Here is a 17,583-nt window from a genome sequence, read left to right as displayed (position 1 = left end):
AGTATCTCCTTTAATTTCAGATACTTTTGAGTTTTGGGATTAATGGGGAGAGATGAAGCATTTCACATATTATATATATGTCTTAGTCTTGTTTGAGGTTTTCATATATGGTTATATTATAGTAGAATAAGTAATTTACATTTTAACTTTTTTCGCTAAAGATTTACTTTTATTGTTGAAAGTAAAGAATTTAATTTTGACCTGCATAATTAATATACCTTTAAATATTTTAGTATGTCTTTAGTGTTTACACTGTTTCACGCAAGGGTACTGAAATATTGAAGGATTAACTATTTGAGAGTGCACGTTAGATTAGTGATGGCGATAATAGTCAAGAGTGTACTGTCCTCCATTGTAGGCACTCATTACAGACATATTGACAGAGTGGTCCAAGTGTCTGGTACAGTTACGGATGTCTTTGTGTGTGGTCTGTAATTGAGGTAACAGCACCTTTCTTAGAAGTGAATTCTTTGGATAACCTGTTTTTTTGTTTTGGCAATCCTTTGAGTTGATACACTTTCTATGTAAGGATTTGTGTCTGATTATTGATTGACTTAACAGATTTTAAATTCAAAAGTCTCTTCTGTACAACATGTTTTCTGTTTGCCTCATTTGGTCGGCAGGAGACATATACTGAGATAGCTGGAATGCAAAGGTTTGGGGCTTTCTACATGGATTACCTGTATACAATGGAGAACAACAGTGGCAAAGGTACTGGTTTCTTTCTTTTATGGTTGCTTTTCCTCTGGCTTCATCAGAATCAGTTGGTTCTTGACTGGTTTTACTCTGTTACATTAGACTTACCTTGTGTTACTTTGGGGAATGGTTGAATTTTAATGCTATGTTAATTTTCTTAGGTTCATGGCATTTTTATCCTTTCTTTGTGAAGCTCATTGAAAAGATATTTTTTATAATCACCTAGAATTAGTTCTCCTATGTACCAAATATTAAAATTTTGGTAAATTTCATATTATATAAAGTTGTCAAAAAAGGGCATTTCCTTCTCTGTATTAAATATATTTTGAAAGTATGTAGATCTTTTTATTAAAAAAATACTTCGTTATTTGAAGCAGAAAAGTAGAAATAAATTCTTACAGAAACTATGGAAACAGTGTTTTATTATTTTATTATTATTATTTTCTTCTAATTTTATTATGTTAGCAATCAAATTTTTTAGCAATCAAATGTTTTTAAAAATTTGATATTTTATGTGCATATCAGTATATGATGATGTGCTTATTACTCCAGTCTTTTTCATGTTGAAAGTTTAGTAAAAATATGTTCACCAGGGTTTTGGTTAATTTTTCATATTCAGAAAATGATTTCTGTGTATTCAGTGATAAGTTAGATAATGCGAATGCATTTCTTAAGAAACTAATATGTAGTATATTAACTATGCACTTAAATAAATTATTATAATATATCATATTAAGAATAATATTGTAAATTAAGAGAGATCCACCTGAGAAAGTGACTACTTTTGTCTGTGGGGTTGAAGACTTCACAGAGGATTTGATTTTGAAGGATTATTAAGTTTTGTTAGATGAAACCAGAAGGAAAGAACGGTAATTTTCTGCTTCCTCCTTTTGCAGTGGATTTCTAAATGTTAATGTTCTCATTGATCAAACTTTGGATTCATTTCTTTTCCTAAACTCTGTCTGAAATAATCTCATTCTTTTCCATGGATTTAAATATATGCTGTTGATACCATATTGTATTTTTCATCCAGACTTCTTTTTTTTTCCTCTCAATTTTATTTTGCATTTTTTTCAGGGTACAGCTGAGTGGATAGACAAACATATACTTTGCATAGTTTCCCTTTAAGGTTTAGAATTTAATATCCAATGCATACTTGACGTTTTCATTTCTGTGTCTCAATTTTGAGTATGTCCAAAATTGAATTATTAATATCTGTACCACCTGCTGCCTTTGCTTTCCCATATTTTCTGTCTTTTCTCTTTTTTAAAGATTATTTATTTTTAGACAGAGGGAAAGGGAGGGAGAAAGAGAAGGAGAAAGAGAAGGAGAGAAACATCAATGAGTGGTTGCCTCTCACATACCCCCTACTGGGGACCTGGCCCAAAACCCAGGCATGGAATTGAACCATCTACCCTTCGGTTCACAGGCCAGGTGCTCAATCCACTGAGCCAAAGTAGCTGGGGCAGTGTTCTCTTCTTGGAAATTGATTCTGTAATAAAAGAAGAAACGGAGTTTTGGCCGCCTATTGCCAGAAAGCCAAACTTGTGAGGCAGTTGTAGGTGCAAAAGGAGAAAAAGGTTTAATTCAGTTGTAGCGTGACCTGGGAGAATGGCGGACTTCTGTTGCAAAGTCCATTTCCTCTTTCTGCCATGAAAAAAGTCCAGTTGTCCTCAGCAAGGACAAGACAAATGCCAGTGTCCAGAGTTCCTGCTCCATTTTAAAGTAGAATCCTTTGGAGCCCGCAGGCAGCTGCTAAGTGGTTTTAGACCCATCCAGGTAGCTTCCTGGCTGCTGCCTGTTTTGGCCTCCCTCCTGGATCCTGCGTGTGGAGCCCACGTGACCAGGGGACATGCAGCCGCCAGGGCCTCATGGTCATGTGCTCTTGGGTGAGAGAGTGAACTGGCAAGTGCTTCACCAGGTGTGCAAGAGAGACAGAGAGGGTCCCTCGTGGAGGCCATGTCCGTGTGTCTGCTAAACCACATGGTCCATGAAGAAGACAGGTAACCACACTCTGCAAATGCAGGTCATGAGCCAGAGGGAGGGGGGGGAGAGAGAGAGAGAGAGAGAGAGAGAGAGAGAGAGAGAGCGAGAGCGAGAGCTTCCTTGCTCCCCTGGGATTATATTTGGGTGTGGAACTGACCAGGTGCTTTCTCAAAATGACCAATCAACTTCTCAAACTTTTGCATGCTTCAGGGGGTCCACCTTCCAACCAATCTCTTCTTTCCCCAGTCTAGACTGACAGGCTTCTTTGGTCCTGAGCCTCCCCTTGCGCCATTTTGACTTTTGTGGCGCGTATGCTTGTCTTCTCCTGGACCCCCGATCTGGTACTGAAGGTAGGGGTAGGGCTTTTTTTTCTATCCAGTTATCTTGTTAGGTTTTTGTGTGCTCAGTGTAAGACCTTCTCCCTGCCACCATTTTGGCCGATGCGGGAGACTCCCTGGTGTTCTGTTTTACTGTAACAGTTCTACCATATTCTAGTTGTGCAAGCCAGAAACCTGGGAATCATCATTCTTATCATCTAATCCATTAGCATATTTTGTGAAATCTTGTCTCCAGGTTCTTTCTTGAATTCATTCACTTCTCTTAAGCTTCTCTGTTATCACTCTCACCCAATCTACTATTATGTCTAGATTCAAATAGCTTTTTTTTGACTGACTTTCTGCTTCCACTCTTACCATCCTATAATCCGTACTGCAATCATTTTGGTGTAATTCTTGAGCTTAAAATCCTTACTGCCTTCACATGGCTTTATTTCAAAATAAAACATAAACAGTTTATCAGATTTTGATCTTGAATTACTTGGTGGATAGCGATAACCACTAAGGAAGATAGAGACAAGAAAAGAAGATTTTTAGAGGAAAAGATATGTTTTGAGGTACCCATGGACATTGAAGTAGAGATGTTCAATAGCCAATTAGGTATGTGAAAAGTGCAACTTAGAGGTTTTATGTTCTAAGAACTTTGCAAATTGTTACAGTGTTGTAGCTGCCAAGTGTAAACTGGTGGGTTTCTTCTTGCTCATTATGGTGTTGTATGTGCATGTGCTATGGATTCAGTATCTTGTGAGGAGGTGGAGAACGAAGTAGTCATCTCTCAAGTAAAGGAAACCTAATGATGAACATTTTGTTATTTGTACAGATGCTGCTACTGCAGTATTTAAAAAGATAGAGTTATGATTTATATTTGCTAGGGTGCTTATATATTTTCTTTCTGAGAAGCTGGTAATTTGTTTACTTTTACATGTTTTATGTTTTCTATTTCTGTGACTAGAATACAATGTTATAAATATCTGAGTCTTTAACTTTTTTAAAAACCAAAATATTAGGTTATAACATACAAACTGATAAGTTCTATACATTTATGTACAGAATAGCAAAGAAATACAGTGTTAACAACTGTGTCTTGCCCACACAAGCCAAGCAACAGGACAGTGGCAGCGTCTGAGGAGCCTCCTGTGTGTGTTGGGGTGTGTGTGTTCCTTTTCCAGCACACTCTTCTTACTGCCTCACTATAGGAAACTGCTCTTAGGCAGTTTATGGTAATTACTTTCTTGCTTTTGTCTTGCCACTCACACGTGTACTTTCTCGACTGTGCAAGCTAATAATTCCACTGTGAATTTAAGCTGCGAATGCCACAGGTACTTTCAAAACGTTTTCATTCATTCACCCAATAATCTATTTATTCCTTGCCTGCTTTTACATAGTTGTGTTTGTAAGTTTGCTTTTCTTTATGAATCTGTATTTGTTTAGAATATGGTGATGGTGATGATGTGATAATATTAGCTAATATTTATTGAATTATTTTATGGGGTATAAGGTACAATTCTAAGTGTTTTATATATATTAACTTCATTCTTTGTAGTAACCCTATAAGGTGGATAATATTATCCCAATTTTACAGATGAGGAAATAGCTAGTCCTTACAGTTGACTAATTTGGCTAAGATCACACATAACACCTTTATGTGGGATTTGAACTTGGCTAGTCTAATTCTACAACCTGCATTTATGATTGCTGTGTTCAGACTTGCTTCTTTCTTGGATTACTTAAAATAAGAAAATTTTTTAACTTTTAGTATTTATGAACCTAAGAAAATATTTTTAATTTTTACAAGAGGATAATTTTAAATACTTTACAGAGATATTTTATCTAAAATTCTTGCTTTCTTGTGACTTGACATTTATTTTTATAGTGTAAATGATTAAAAAGTGACCTAAATTTTACCTAAATGTTTAAATGCATGTCAGACTATAATTTTACAAAGTTTGTAGTGACTTTTGAAATTCTGAAAACAGATATAATTGGTGTGTTTTAAGTAACACATGATTGTATTCGAATTAATGTAAAAAACTAGTAGATGAAGTAAGAAAAAGAGCATGGATTATTATTTATTTGTTTTGTGGTAAATGATGTAGTATTATTTTACCCACATTCTAAAATGGCATGTAAATCAAAATCCAGTTAGTAAATTTCCTTTGCTACTGCTTGATAGTTATACGCATCTTCTGACAGTTATTTTGTTTTAGTTATGCTGCTACTTGAGAGCACTGAAACATTTTAAAAAATAAATTGAAATATTCCTTAATACTATAACTATTTAAATATTGCTATTGTCATAACTCTTGTCTTTCGGGTGTTTTTTATTTAGGAAGTTATTCCAAAGTCTGTTGACCTAAAGTAGATAGCTGAAAATGTAATACACAACAGGTAGATGTTACAGACATAGAGATAAAATTGAAACAATTCAGTTATTGGATTGAGGAAAAGGATGAGAGAAAGACACTGTTCATTACCCTTTAGAATCTATATGTCTTGAGAGAGTGTTGGTATTAATTTAGGGGAATTCTGAAAGAAGGGTTCTTGATCCCTACGTTATTCTATTTAAGGATTAACTTTTTAGTTTCTGGGGTAGAGCTAAAACAGGCTTTCCTCCTTAAAGGTATGGGTTTTTGTATGTTTGTTTATTTTTTTAATTGTATTTTTCAATTACCATTTAGTCCCCTTAAACCCATCTCCCTGTAGCAGTCACCACACTGTTGTCCATGTCCATGAGTCCTTTTTCCTTTTTGCTCATCCCTCCACCCTCTAACCTCCCCCACCTCTTAGCTGTCATCTTGCACTGTACCTATGAGTCTGTCTGTATTTCGCTTCTTAACTCAGTTTGTCCATTAGATTCCACGTGTCAGTGAAATCCTATAGTGTTTGTCTTTTTCTGCCTGGCTTATTTCACGTAGCATAATATTCTCCAGGTCCATCCATGCTGTCACAAAGGGTAAAACTTTTTCCTTTTTATAGCCGAGTATATTGCATTGTGTCAATGTCCCATAGTTGTTTTGTCCAGTGAACTACTGTTGGACACTTGGGCTGCTTCCATATCTTGGCGATTGTAAATAAAGCTGCAGTGAACATAGATAGGGGTGCTGTTGTTCTTTCGATTTACTGTTTTGGGTTCCTTTAGGTATATTCCCAGAAGTGGGATTGCTGGGTCAAAAGGCAGATCCATTTTTAATTTTTTGAGGTATCTCCATACTACTTTCCACAGTGACTGCACCAAATCTGCATTTCCACCAACAGGGCAGAATGGTTCCCCTTTCTCCACATCCTTGCCAGCACTTGTTGATTTGTTGATGATAGCCTTTCTGACAGCTGTGAGATGGTATCTCATTGTGGTTTTAATTTGCATGTCTCTGATGGCTAGTGATGTTGAGCATCTTTTCATATGTCTGTTGGCCATCTCTATCTCCTCTTTGGAGAAGTGTCTATTCTGGTTCTTTGCCCATTTTTTAATTAGGTTGTTTGTTTGTTTGGTGTTGAGTTGTAAGTTCTCTATAAATTTTGGATATCAACCCCTTATCAGGCATATTGGCAAATGTGTTCTCCCATTCTGTGGGCTGTCTTTTCATGCTGTTGCGTATCCTTATAATCATTATTCTAAACTGTCCAATAAATTGCTTGCCTCCATTTCACCTAGTTCTTCTTTTGGAGAATACTCTTGTTCTTTCATTTGGGGTCTGTTTCTTTGTCCTCCCATTTTGGCTGCTTCTTTGTATTTGTTTCTATCTATTAGATAGATCTGCAAGACTCTGCTGCACATCTAAGTCAAACCCTGGCTGTGACTGGCCCTGGGCAATTGGCTTGGAGCTATCAGTGGTCCACCGCATGTGTCTCCCTCTGCTGGGCCTGGGTTTGTGCAGAAAGAACCAGGCTGCACACCAAGGACTGGTTTTACCACCACCAGGTTCCGGGGTGTGTCAGCTGAAGCCTCAGAACTTCAAGTGATCTGCCTCTGTCTGCAGACTTTCTGTAGGGTTAATAAGTGAATGTCTTCCACCTGTACTCCTCAGTAGCATGGCTTAAGCACCACAGGGTGGGGCAGAGTAATTCCTGTGGGTAGGGCTGTTGCTTCCCTTTAGGCTGATGTCTCTGGGAGGGGAGTGCTGGCCTCTGCAGTATAGGGAATGATTCAGCATAGGCGTCCTGGCAGGTGTTCCTTCAGCTCTTTGCCCCAGAGCCACCAGCTCCTCACTCTCCTCAAGCATCTCTAGTTCACCCTGCCCTTCTTCTGTCAGAGGCCAGGGTAAGTAGCAGTAAATGGAATTTTGTGTGTTGGCCCCTTAGGTGGCTCACTGTCTCTCCTTGGCAGACAGAAACCCTGCTGCTTTTCACATCGACGTGTTATTTGGGTTCTTTGCCCAGTTTTGTTGCTGTAGGCTGGGGAGCCCAGCTTGGGGTTTAGACCCCAGGCTTCTCAGGGGAAGCATCTGGCCTTCTTACAAAAAAGGGTCTTCTTACAAGGTCACATTTGTGTGGAAAGCCTAATAATTCTACAGGACTCAAAGCAAGGCATTTTCCTTGTTTTGAATATTATGATATGCAACCATAGTTCTTTTGGTTGTGTTCAAGTTACCCCATCCCAAGAGGTAACTCTAGAAATGCTTGGTTTCTGTGGAAAGTAATGCTTTTTTTAATGTGAATGATATGTTATTTATACTTAATTTTCAATGTGACTCAGTTTTATTTATGTGTATCTTAAAATATGTGTCAGATTAATTGTATGCCTTGATGTGACATTTAAGCTTGTGAATTAAGAATACATAAATAATGAATTAACTCATTTTGTCCACAGTACTGGAGATGACTGAACTCCTTTGTTTGAAATGAACAAAATGTATTTTTGAAAAAGTTATTAGAAGGTGTAGATATGGGATTTTTGCATTTTATTGTGCCTTCCTATATTCTCAAGGTGTTAAATGCTAGAAAGCCTTATTTTCCTCTTTTTGTTTAAATAAACAAAATGGCTTAAAAATTACCATATATTGTTAGTTATAATAGTCAATTTATATACGAAACCAAATCTGTAATATAAGGAGTATACATATTAGATAAGGAGAAATAGCTGTAGGTAGAGCCAAACGTTTTTTAGAATACAGCTTGTTTCTTTTTTTTTTTTTTTTAAGCTTAATTTATTTTTTTAAAACTTTTTATTCTCCTGAGGACATTTAAAAAAATTATTTATTTATTTTTGGAGAGAGGGGAGGGGAAAGAGGAAGAGAGGGAGAGAAACATCGACGAAACAGTGATCTGTTGTCTGTCACACACCCCCAACCCAGGACCTGGCCTGTGGTCCAGACTTGTGCCCTGACTGGGAACTGAACCAGTGACCTTATGGTTTGTGAGATGATGCCCAACCCACGTCACACCAGTCAGGGCCTTGGTTTCTCTTCAGTGGGTGGGCAGGTAAATTGTTGAGGAGCTTGGTTTCTGCACCAAGGAGCATGGCCATAATAATTTTATTTTGGAAAGAGTTCAAAACAGTTAAAACCTAATGTTCACTTCCATGGTCATTATAAAACTAATTTTAAACCATCTAATTTTTAGTGAAACTCAGATAAAATAGTGGTAAAATGCACTTCTTCCAGTCTCCCTTCCCAGTCAACATAGGATTATTGTACATAAACAATTAGATTTTAGAGAATAATTTTCTTTTAATGACCAATTAAATTTTATAGCACTTCTTATAACATAAATAGATATCAGACATAATTTTTTGACTCGGTTGTTTTTTAATGATAATATCTTCTCAGCTGTATAGAGTAAATTACATATCAGCAAGGTTCTTTATATGCAGCTGATGAAAAATTGGTTTTTAAGGCATTGAGCTATAAGCTAAAAAGATAAGAGAAATATTAAAATATATACTTGGTATATTTGATGCTGAAAATATTAATATACAATTTGACTTCTTTTAGGTTCTATAAATCAACAAGACTTTTCTTTAGGGAAAAGTGAAGATTTGGGAACAGTTCAAGAGAAGTCTACCAAAAGCCTTGTCATAGGACCTCTTGATTTTCGCTTGGATAGCAGTGCAGTACATAGAATTTTGAAAATGATTGTTTGTGCCTTGGAACATGAATATGAGCCATATAACAGGCTGAAACCAGGTGTGTTTTGTCTTAATTTTGATTTCTCTTGCCAGTTGATTTGAATGAGTATATAATTTAATTTGTTGTATTTTGCTAACTTACCCTTTTTAGTAAATTTTGCTTATTTGACTTCCATGTATTTAGTTGTTAATTTAAAGAATAAACTCATATTGAAGTTATGGGAGATGAGAGAGGTCAATATTTGGGCATAAATTCTTATTTACCAGTATTTGTCAGTATTTTATTGTTACACATTTTTGGTACTCTCTCCAGGGAATACTCTTGAAATACGACCATTTTTCTATGTTACTGGATTCTAAAGAGCAGACATGAAGATGTTTTGTAAACGTACTAATTTACCAAGAAAACTTAGGTCTTACTGGTAAAAAAGAATTTGTTCTACAGCGAAATTTTTCTACATGGTATGAAGGTGTGGTTATCACAGTTACATAAAATACAAATTCCTTTTTTATATAATAAAGTACTCTGGCGTAGGGCATAATAGCACCACAAGGGAGTGAAGGATAGTAAGGAAATCAGCCTATGAGGTCAGACTGGTTTGAATTCTGACTCCCACTTATTCTTGACCTTAGGAAATTTAACTAATGCTGCTGATTTTTCATTTCTCTTTTCCTATAATTTCTTTAATTATGTGACAGATGGTTAAATTGTCTTCTCAATATCCATTCTCCTGTTATTTTATAGTAACAGGAATTTATATGATACAGGTTTTTATGATAGAAATAAAATATAGTCATACGACTTGGTTCTGGTTACTGAGATGGGTCCAAAACTTCAAGTGAATTCTAGGCCATGACTGTGAAAGGCAAATAGCATGCTTTCCTCCCCCATCCTTCCCCTTTCTGGCTGGAAATCAATTATAATGGCAGGAATTCTTGCTGTCATCTGAGATCCTGCGATGAAAGTTGCATGCTCAGTATGACAGCAATAAGAGAGATCATCGCAGTGTGGTAGTGCCATGCCAGCTCCTGCCCTTTAGACTCAGATTGCTGTTTGAAAGAGAAGTAGGCTTCTGTTTTTGTTAAAGCTTCTGTTATTTTACTTTTACCACAGCACATTTGCTATTATCCTAAATAATACACCAACAGGACTTACTTCCAAAGATTAGTGCATGTAAAAGCACATACCACAGCATATTACTACTGTTAGCTGACCTTAGTTTTATGTATAGGCAGTTCTCACTTTGCATGGCAGTTAGAGACCATAAAAATGGGCAAGCTGAAATGCACAGGGACAGAGTGGTTGTCCCACACTTAGTTTTGTCAAGAAACTAGAAACGCTCTTACTCTTGGTATAAATGTATATAGAAATGGAAAAATAGTCAAAGGAATAGTAAAAAATTAAGGATTTTATTTCTTTTTGAAAACTTATTAAGAGTAGTTTGAACAGTAGTTGTCTTTTTCCCATCATACAACTTATAATACATTGGGTCTTTCCTTTGTCATGGCAAATTGATATACCCCTGAGTTTGGACCAGAGTCCCACGTCAAAGTAGTGAAAACCTCTAAGAGTTCCTTTAACAGAAAGTATTTTGCTTGCATCACTTCCTCCGGGACACTTTGATTTTTTTAACCACAATCGTTCTTCATCTTTTTTGGTAAGGTTGTCTTCACTAAGCTCCCTTAGCTGCATGTCTTGGGTGCAGTGTCGCTATTTCCCATGGTCAGCTGTTCTGCAATGCCAGTAATGTTCGATTAGAACTTCAGTTCCAGCATGATGGGTTTTTGTTTCTTTGCTGCACTTTCATCTTTGCTTGCCAGTTCTCTGTTTCAATTATCCATTTCTGTAAAATGTCATGTGGGTTTATCACCAGTAATCAAGGAGGCAGTACAATCACATGCTTTGCTATCTATCTCTGCATGAGCTAAATATAAGAAGTACCAGTAACTAGTACCCAAACCTGACAAACTTAGAAAAGAAGTGACATGATTGGTCACTGATCATGATGTTCATCTCTTATTTATGTAATGATATGTGGGCTGAACAACAGGTAGTGAAGTTTGTACTTCATACATTTAGTTACAGTTATTATTATACTGAGGTAACTGACATTTGAATTGCACTTTTGAGAACTGGCATTTTTAAACAAATCATGTATATCAGAACTGTGCAAAGTGAGAGCTTCCTGTACATACATACAGGGGTGGGCAAAAGTAGGTTTACAGTTTTGAATCTGCAAAACAGAGTTCATCTAGCTATTGTAATGATCATAACCTGCATATCTTTTTACATATGAACAACTATAAACTTACTTTTGCCCAACCCTGTATATGCATTTATATGACTGCACATGTATTAATCTCAAGTAGTTCAGTTTTACTCTACTGTTTTTGTAGCTGTTATTGAAGTACAATATACAGTAAATATTGGAAAGCACATAAAACCTAAGGGTATATATAGTTCTGTGAATTTTGCAAACTTAACCACATTTATGTTAATTGTTCAAGACATGGAAGTGTACCAGCACTCCAGAAGTCCCTTTGTGCCCTCTTTTGGTTACTACTCCAACCCCAGGGGTAACTAACCAGTTTCTTGACTTCTAACATCATAGATTTAGCTTTGTTTATTTTAGAATTCATGTAAATGGAACCACGGTATGTACTCTTTTGTCTCTGGCTTTAGCTTACGTTATGTTTATAAGATTTCCATTGTGGGAATGTACCATAACTTACTTATCCATTTTACTGTTAGTATTTGGTTAGTTTCTAGTTTTTGGTTATTATGATACTTATGCCATTCTAGTACATGCCTTTTGTTAAACATATGTGCTAATTTTTGTTGGTTATTTGAGAGTGGAAACACTTAGATGAAAGGATTGCACATCTGCACCGGTAGTAGGTATTTCCGAACTGTTTCCCGAGGTGGTTGAGCTACTTTACACTCCTGCCCACAGTGGAAGAGAGTTTTAGTTGCTCTGGATCAGGTTGTTGGCATACTGTGACTTTATGCTTCTTTTTGTACAGCCTATGAGCTGATAATGGGTTTTGCATTTTAAGTAGTTGGAGAAAAATACAAAGAATCTTATTTTGTAAAACCTGAAAACTATATGAAATTTGATTTTCATTTTTCACAGGTAAAGTTTTATTGGAACATAGTCATGCGTGCTCATTCAGTTACGTATTGTCTGTGGCTACTTTTTATACTACAGTGGCAGGGTTGAGTGTGACAGAGACTCCATGGCCCACAAAGCCTAATATATTTTCTATATGGCTCTTAGAAAAGTTGGTCGTCATGCTTGCTAGCACTTAGTGTTCTTCATTTTTTTTTTTTAAATTTAAAACATTCCAGTGGGTCTGTAGTCCTATTACGTTGTGCCTTTATTTGCAGTTATCTGATGCCTAATGATGTTAACTAGCTTTTGCTAGGATTTTTGGCCATTTGGATATATTGTCTTTTGCTTGTTCAAGGCTTTTCTTGGGCCATTTTTCTGTTGAACTGTTGGTTTCATACTGATTTTTAGGGGGTGTAATTTTTTTCTGCTGTGGGTACAAGTCCTTTGTGGAGATAGTTATATCTATCTATGTACCTTTCTATTTATGGCAAATATTTTCTCCCAGCCTGTGGCTTGCTTTCGCATTATCTCAGTGGTGTGTGTGTGTTTCTTTTTTAAATAAATAGAAGCTGTTACTCTTTTAACAAAAAAGATTGGGAATTTCTTTAAAATACTAAAGTTAAAAAGTGTTAAATTTTAGAGAGCAAAGACATTTATAGACTAATTAGAGTAATTTAATTATGTTTGTTAAAGGTCACACGTTATTTAACAATTTTATTATTGTTGAAAAGAAACTTAGAATTTGACCTTAAAATTTGGGTAACCAATTCATTTTAAGAAAATTAGTTATTTAAAAGCTAATTTTTATTGAATTCTCATCATTTCATTTTAGATACTAAGATATTGTTTCATGAAAATGAAACAATACTGAATTCGGAAGAAGTGGCATCTTTGGAGGAATATATTCCTACTCGCCATACAAGTATCACTCTCCTCAGATGTACTTGCACGATTTTCATGGCCGAATTCAATCTGCTGGATCATTTGCTCCCTGTCATTATGGGAGAAAAGGTATATTTTGTGGTTTACTATTTGTGTTTAATGTATCCTTGTTTGTTGACCCTGTGATATTGTAAGAGGAAGATGATTAAGTCAAAGAATACATAATTATCCATCATGAAGTTAAATATCCTTACATAATTATCCTTACATAATTACCCATGATGAAGTTAAAGCAATATAACTGTGATTTTTTTTTTAGGGAGTGATTTATATATATCTAAATAAAATAACCTCAAGCTGAGGCTGCATAAGGAAATCTTGAAGAGAATGGATCTGGAAGTCAGACCATGTATGTACTAGCTTCATTTTTCAAATGGTCTGACAGATTCATCTAGTAAAGAAGCAACAAGCCCAGGTCTTCCTTCAGATAGTTTGTTGCTTACATGGACAGCAAAAGCAAGTCAATAATGGTGTTAGCTTGCCATGTCCCTTTGAGGACAGCCCTGAAACCAGAGGGTAAAATGATACGCAGCATACACGGTAGGATATCCTGTTGGTAGGATTCAATACTGCTCTGCAGCTAAGCAGTCATATAGCCTGCAGGTATACTCTGAAAAGGGGCAGGTAGGAAGCTCCTTATCTCACCTGAATGAGGGATGATGATGAGAAGATGTCTCATAGTAGCCTCCCTCAAGATGAGGTGAGTGAGAAATGGTTTTCAGTGGTTCCTTACAAGACCGCCTGTCTTCCCCTGTGCGGAGTATATCACAGGACATTCTACCAAGGCTGCTGTGGCTGCACTTTGCCTATGTGGTCTCCACGGGTTTGTGTAAGACTGTTGGGGTCTTACAAAGAGCATTTCCCCTGTAGTTCCTAGTTTCTAGAATTAGTTTGAATGTTCAGTGAGATAATGTATGTAAACCATTTTGCACATTTTAGGAACCCAGTGATTACTACTATTATTGTTAATGAGGACTTACTAGATGTTTAATATTTGTTTAGGTCAATATATAATGTATTGCTTTCTGAGTTTGCCACATACATATAAGGTATATGTTATCTTAAAGTTATGATTTTTTTGCTATATTTCTTTTGATGTCTACATAATGATGATGATTATAGAATTATAAACTATCCTAACTTTAAATAAGAACTTTTGAAAGTATGGCAAGGAATTGACTATAATGCAGGAATTTCATTTTGTATATTTATTCTCTATTGGCTTCTCATAATTAATTCTTGTGTTGCTAGGTAGAGAGATAACCTGAAGAAAATTTCAATGGAGAAAATTAAAATATGTCAGTATTAAACATGAACTTTAAAGTAACTATGATTAATAAGTTCAAGAAAGAGGCGAAAAGGTAGAAGATTTCAAAAGAAACCTCAGTCCTTAAAAAATGAACCACATAAAGTTCTGGAACTGAAAAATTTGAACACAAGTTAGAAGTAAAAGGATGCAAAAAGATACACTACTTAAATGCTAATCAACAGAAAGTTAGTGTGGCTTATTTAATATCAGCAAATGTAGAGCATAAGACAAGAAGAATTATTAGAAATAAAGAGAACCACTTCATAATGAGGAAAGTGTCAATTGAAAAAATCAATAACGTAGATAATTGTCACAGATGTTATGTTGAATAAAAGCAGGCGGACATGAGGATATACTGTATGATTCTATTTAGAATGCAGTTCAGGAACAACAAAACTAATCTGTGATGATTGAAGTGAGGATATTGGCTACCCCTGCTGGGGATTCAGTATAGCCTGAGAAGAGAGCCTTCTCAGGTGCTTGAAATATTGGTGGTTACAGATGTAAAACTTGTTGAGCTCTGCACTTAAGATATGTGTACTCTACTGTATGTTGTATCTCAATAATTCAAAATAATTTCACTTCAAAAGTAAAATAATTGGTTGATAGGTGGTGGTTTAAAGATCATGATTAATAGAGTCAAAAAAGCAGAATTGTAAGTTTAATTTAGTCAACTTGAGGCACAGTGTTTCTCAATAATGGTACTATTGATATTTTGAACTAAAGAAGTATTAAGTAGCATTTACCATCTTTAGCCAGTGGCTACTAAATGCCAGTACTGCTTCCCAGTTACTGTGACGATGAAAGACAGACGAAACAAAAACAGTGAAACTGCTCTTCCCACTTTTTTCACCTACCTCTGTGTAGGTCACTGTTCTGTGAGAACTACAGGTGTGGCATTTTAAGGGAATAAGTTAGTTCTAGGACAGGAAGGAGTTGTTTGCTAATCAGGGTTGATATTTTGGACATCTTGAAACTTATCTGCATTTATTTTGAAGCTTAGAATGGTTCTGTAACACTTAAAACTAAGCCTATCTTGAGATTCTGAGGACTTTATGAGCCTTTAGTATGTGTATTGTTAGTAGATATGATATGGACCAGGGATTTTTCTATTTTGCAAACTTTGCTTATTATTAGTATCTTTGAAACTATCTGAAGTAGTCCACTTAGTCCCTAAGTCATCGAAATGTGAATAAAGGGAAAAAGGGTGAAGGGTGGCTGGTTCTGGGATGTCTAGGCAAGGTTTTTTGAGTGATTAGGCTGGAGCAATATGCTGAGGCACATAGTAGCACTGTACAGTTGACTGGAAAAATGAAAAGCTTCAGCTAAAAGGGGAGTGATAATTTTGCAATAATTACGCATTTTTTGAAATCTAGGACATACTTAAAAATTTGTAGAAGGTTTTGTTTTTGGTTTTAGTAAGAGAGTTCCATAGAAAGGCATCATTTCCAGATCGATTTAATAATTACTGCAAGATGTGTCAGTCTGAAGCTGGTATAGAGAATGTTGCACATCAGTCACTGTTCTACTGAAATATCAAGTGAACGCTATTGTTTTGCAGAACTCAAGTAACTTCATGAATACTACAAACTTCCAGTCTCTTCGGCCTTTGCCTGCTATTCAGATATTGGTGGATAAAATTAATCTGGACCATTCTGTGCCAATGTATGCTGAACGTTTGGTACATGTAGTCAGCAGCCTTACTCAACCTTCTGATAATCTGCTCCATTATTGCTATGCACACTGCTACCTTAAGGTATGAAAAGTGGATTTTCTTCTTTATTAGTATCTGATGGCTTTGGGAAAATTAAATCTCTCTTTTTTTTAAAGTTGTAATTTCACAGAATTAGTACCCCATGTGATGAAGTTTAAATGATATGATAGATATATTATTTAATATAATTAAAATGAGTAAAAAAGTGTATTTGTTTCGAAGATATTTCTTCAGTTATTTGAGATTAATACCTTAATGTTTATAAGATAATAATTATAATTTTTGAAGATTTTATGTATCATTGACAATATTTGTAAGCAGTATGGAAGAGCATTTAGTTTATAATGGTGCTTTAAAAGACTGATGTGAGACTCATTTGTGTGAGACAGTGTTTTATAAGGAAGATTTAGCCCATTTGCTTTTTAGTCACTTTCCTCTTACTCATGTTAATTTCTTGATGTGGAAGGAAAACTTTTTGATTGCTTTAAATCAGTTTATGTAAAGTTAATCATTGGAGGCTTTGTCAGCTCTTACACAGTTTGGTTTTGGGTTTTTTTTTTTGTAAATAGGTAATACATCCAAGTATAAGTAATGCAAAAAGATAAACTCAAATGTTGATCAGTGTTTTTGCTAAGCAAACACAGATGTATAGTCTAAGTAGAGATTGCATAGACCTAATTAAATTCTGTTTCATGGAGTAAAGGAAACTATACAAATTTGAATTCAAGAATAAGTACTAAATTTAGCATAATATCCTCTAGGTCCATCTGTGTTGTTGCGAATGGCACGATTTCATTCATTTTTATGGCAGAGTCATATTCCATTGTGTATACAGGGGTGGCAAAAGTAGGTTTACGGTTGTGAATACATGAAATGATGTTTATTGTGATATTATTTATTAGTTATTGTATTATTTATTTGTATTACAACTATAAACCCACTTTGGCCCATCCCGTATGTACCACATCATCTTGATCCATTTGTCTATTGGTGGGCACTTAGGTTGCTTCTGTATATTGGTTATTGTAAATAATGTTGCATTGAATGTAGGGGTACATACACCTTTTTGAACAAACAAAATCATAGACACAGATAACAAATTGATGGTCGCTATGGGGAGGGTGGTTGGAGGAGTGGGTGAAAAAGGTGAAAGTGATTAACAAGTTCAGATTGCCAGTTATAAAAATAGTCATGGGGATGTAAAGTACAGCATAGAGAATATAGTCAATAATACTGTAATAACTATGCATGGTGTGAGATGGGTACTCACCTATTGAGGTAATCACTTAGTAAAGTATATAAATGTCTAATCAATATGTTGTACACCTGAAAGTAATAGAATATTGTAAAACTAATTGGAAAATAAATTTAAAAAATAAAAAAAAAGCGAAAAAAAAGGACTAAGAATGTGTTACATAAAGTAC

The 17,583-nt window shown here is 35.5% G+C and overlaps 1 protein-coding gene across 8 annotated transcripts in view; it reads left to right on the top strand.

Annotated features, from left to right (window-relative positions):
* VPS13B (vacuolar protein sorting 13 homolog B) overlaps positions 1–17,583 on the top strand; it is a 669,566-nt gene that overhangs the window by 62,333 nt on the left and 589,650 nt on the right. For 4 of the 8 annotated variants that reach the window (XM_053930245.2, XM_053930242.2, XM_053930244.2 and 1 more), the window contains exons 12-13: positions 624–711; positions 8,948–9,218. In XM_053930245.2, coding sequence (XP_053786220.1) covers positions 624–711; positions 8,948–9,183 — 324 coding nt within the window. In that variant the 3' untranslated portion in view covers positions 9,184–9,218. Of the gene's footprint in view, positions 1–623; positions 712–8,947; positions 9,219–13,026; positions 13,206–16,006; positions 16,202–17,583 lie in introns of those variants that run through there. The other 4 variants (XM_024572257.3, XM_045181664.2, XM_071222225.1 and 1 more) reach the window with 2 other exon arrangements.

This window comes from Desmodus rotundus, chromosome 8, assembly GCF_022682495.2.
Source record: "Desmodus rotundus isolate HL8 chromosome 8, HLdesRot8A.1, whole genome shotgun sequence".
Lineage (NCBI taxonomy): Eukaryota > Metazoa > Chordata > Mammalia > Chiroptera > Phyllostomidae > Desmodus > Desmodus rotundus.
This window is presented reverse-complemented; position numbering and strand designations above follow the sequence as displayed.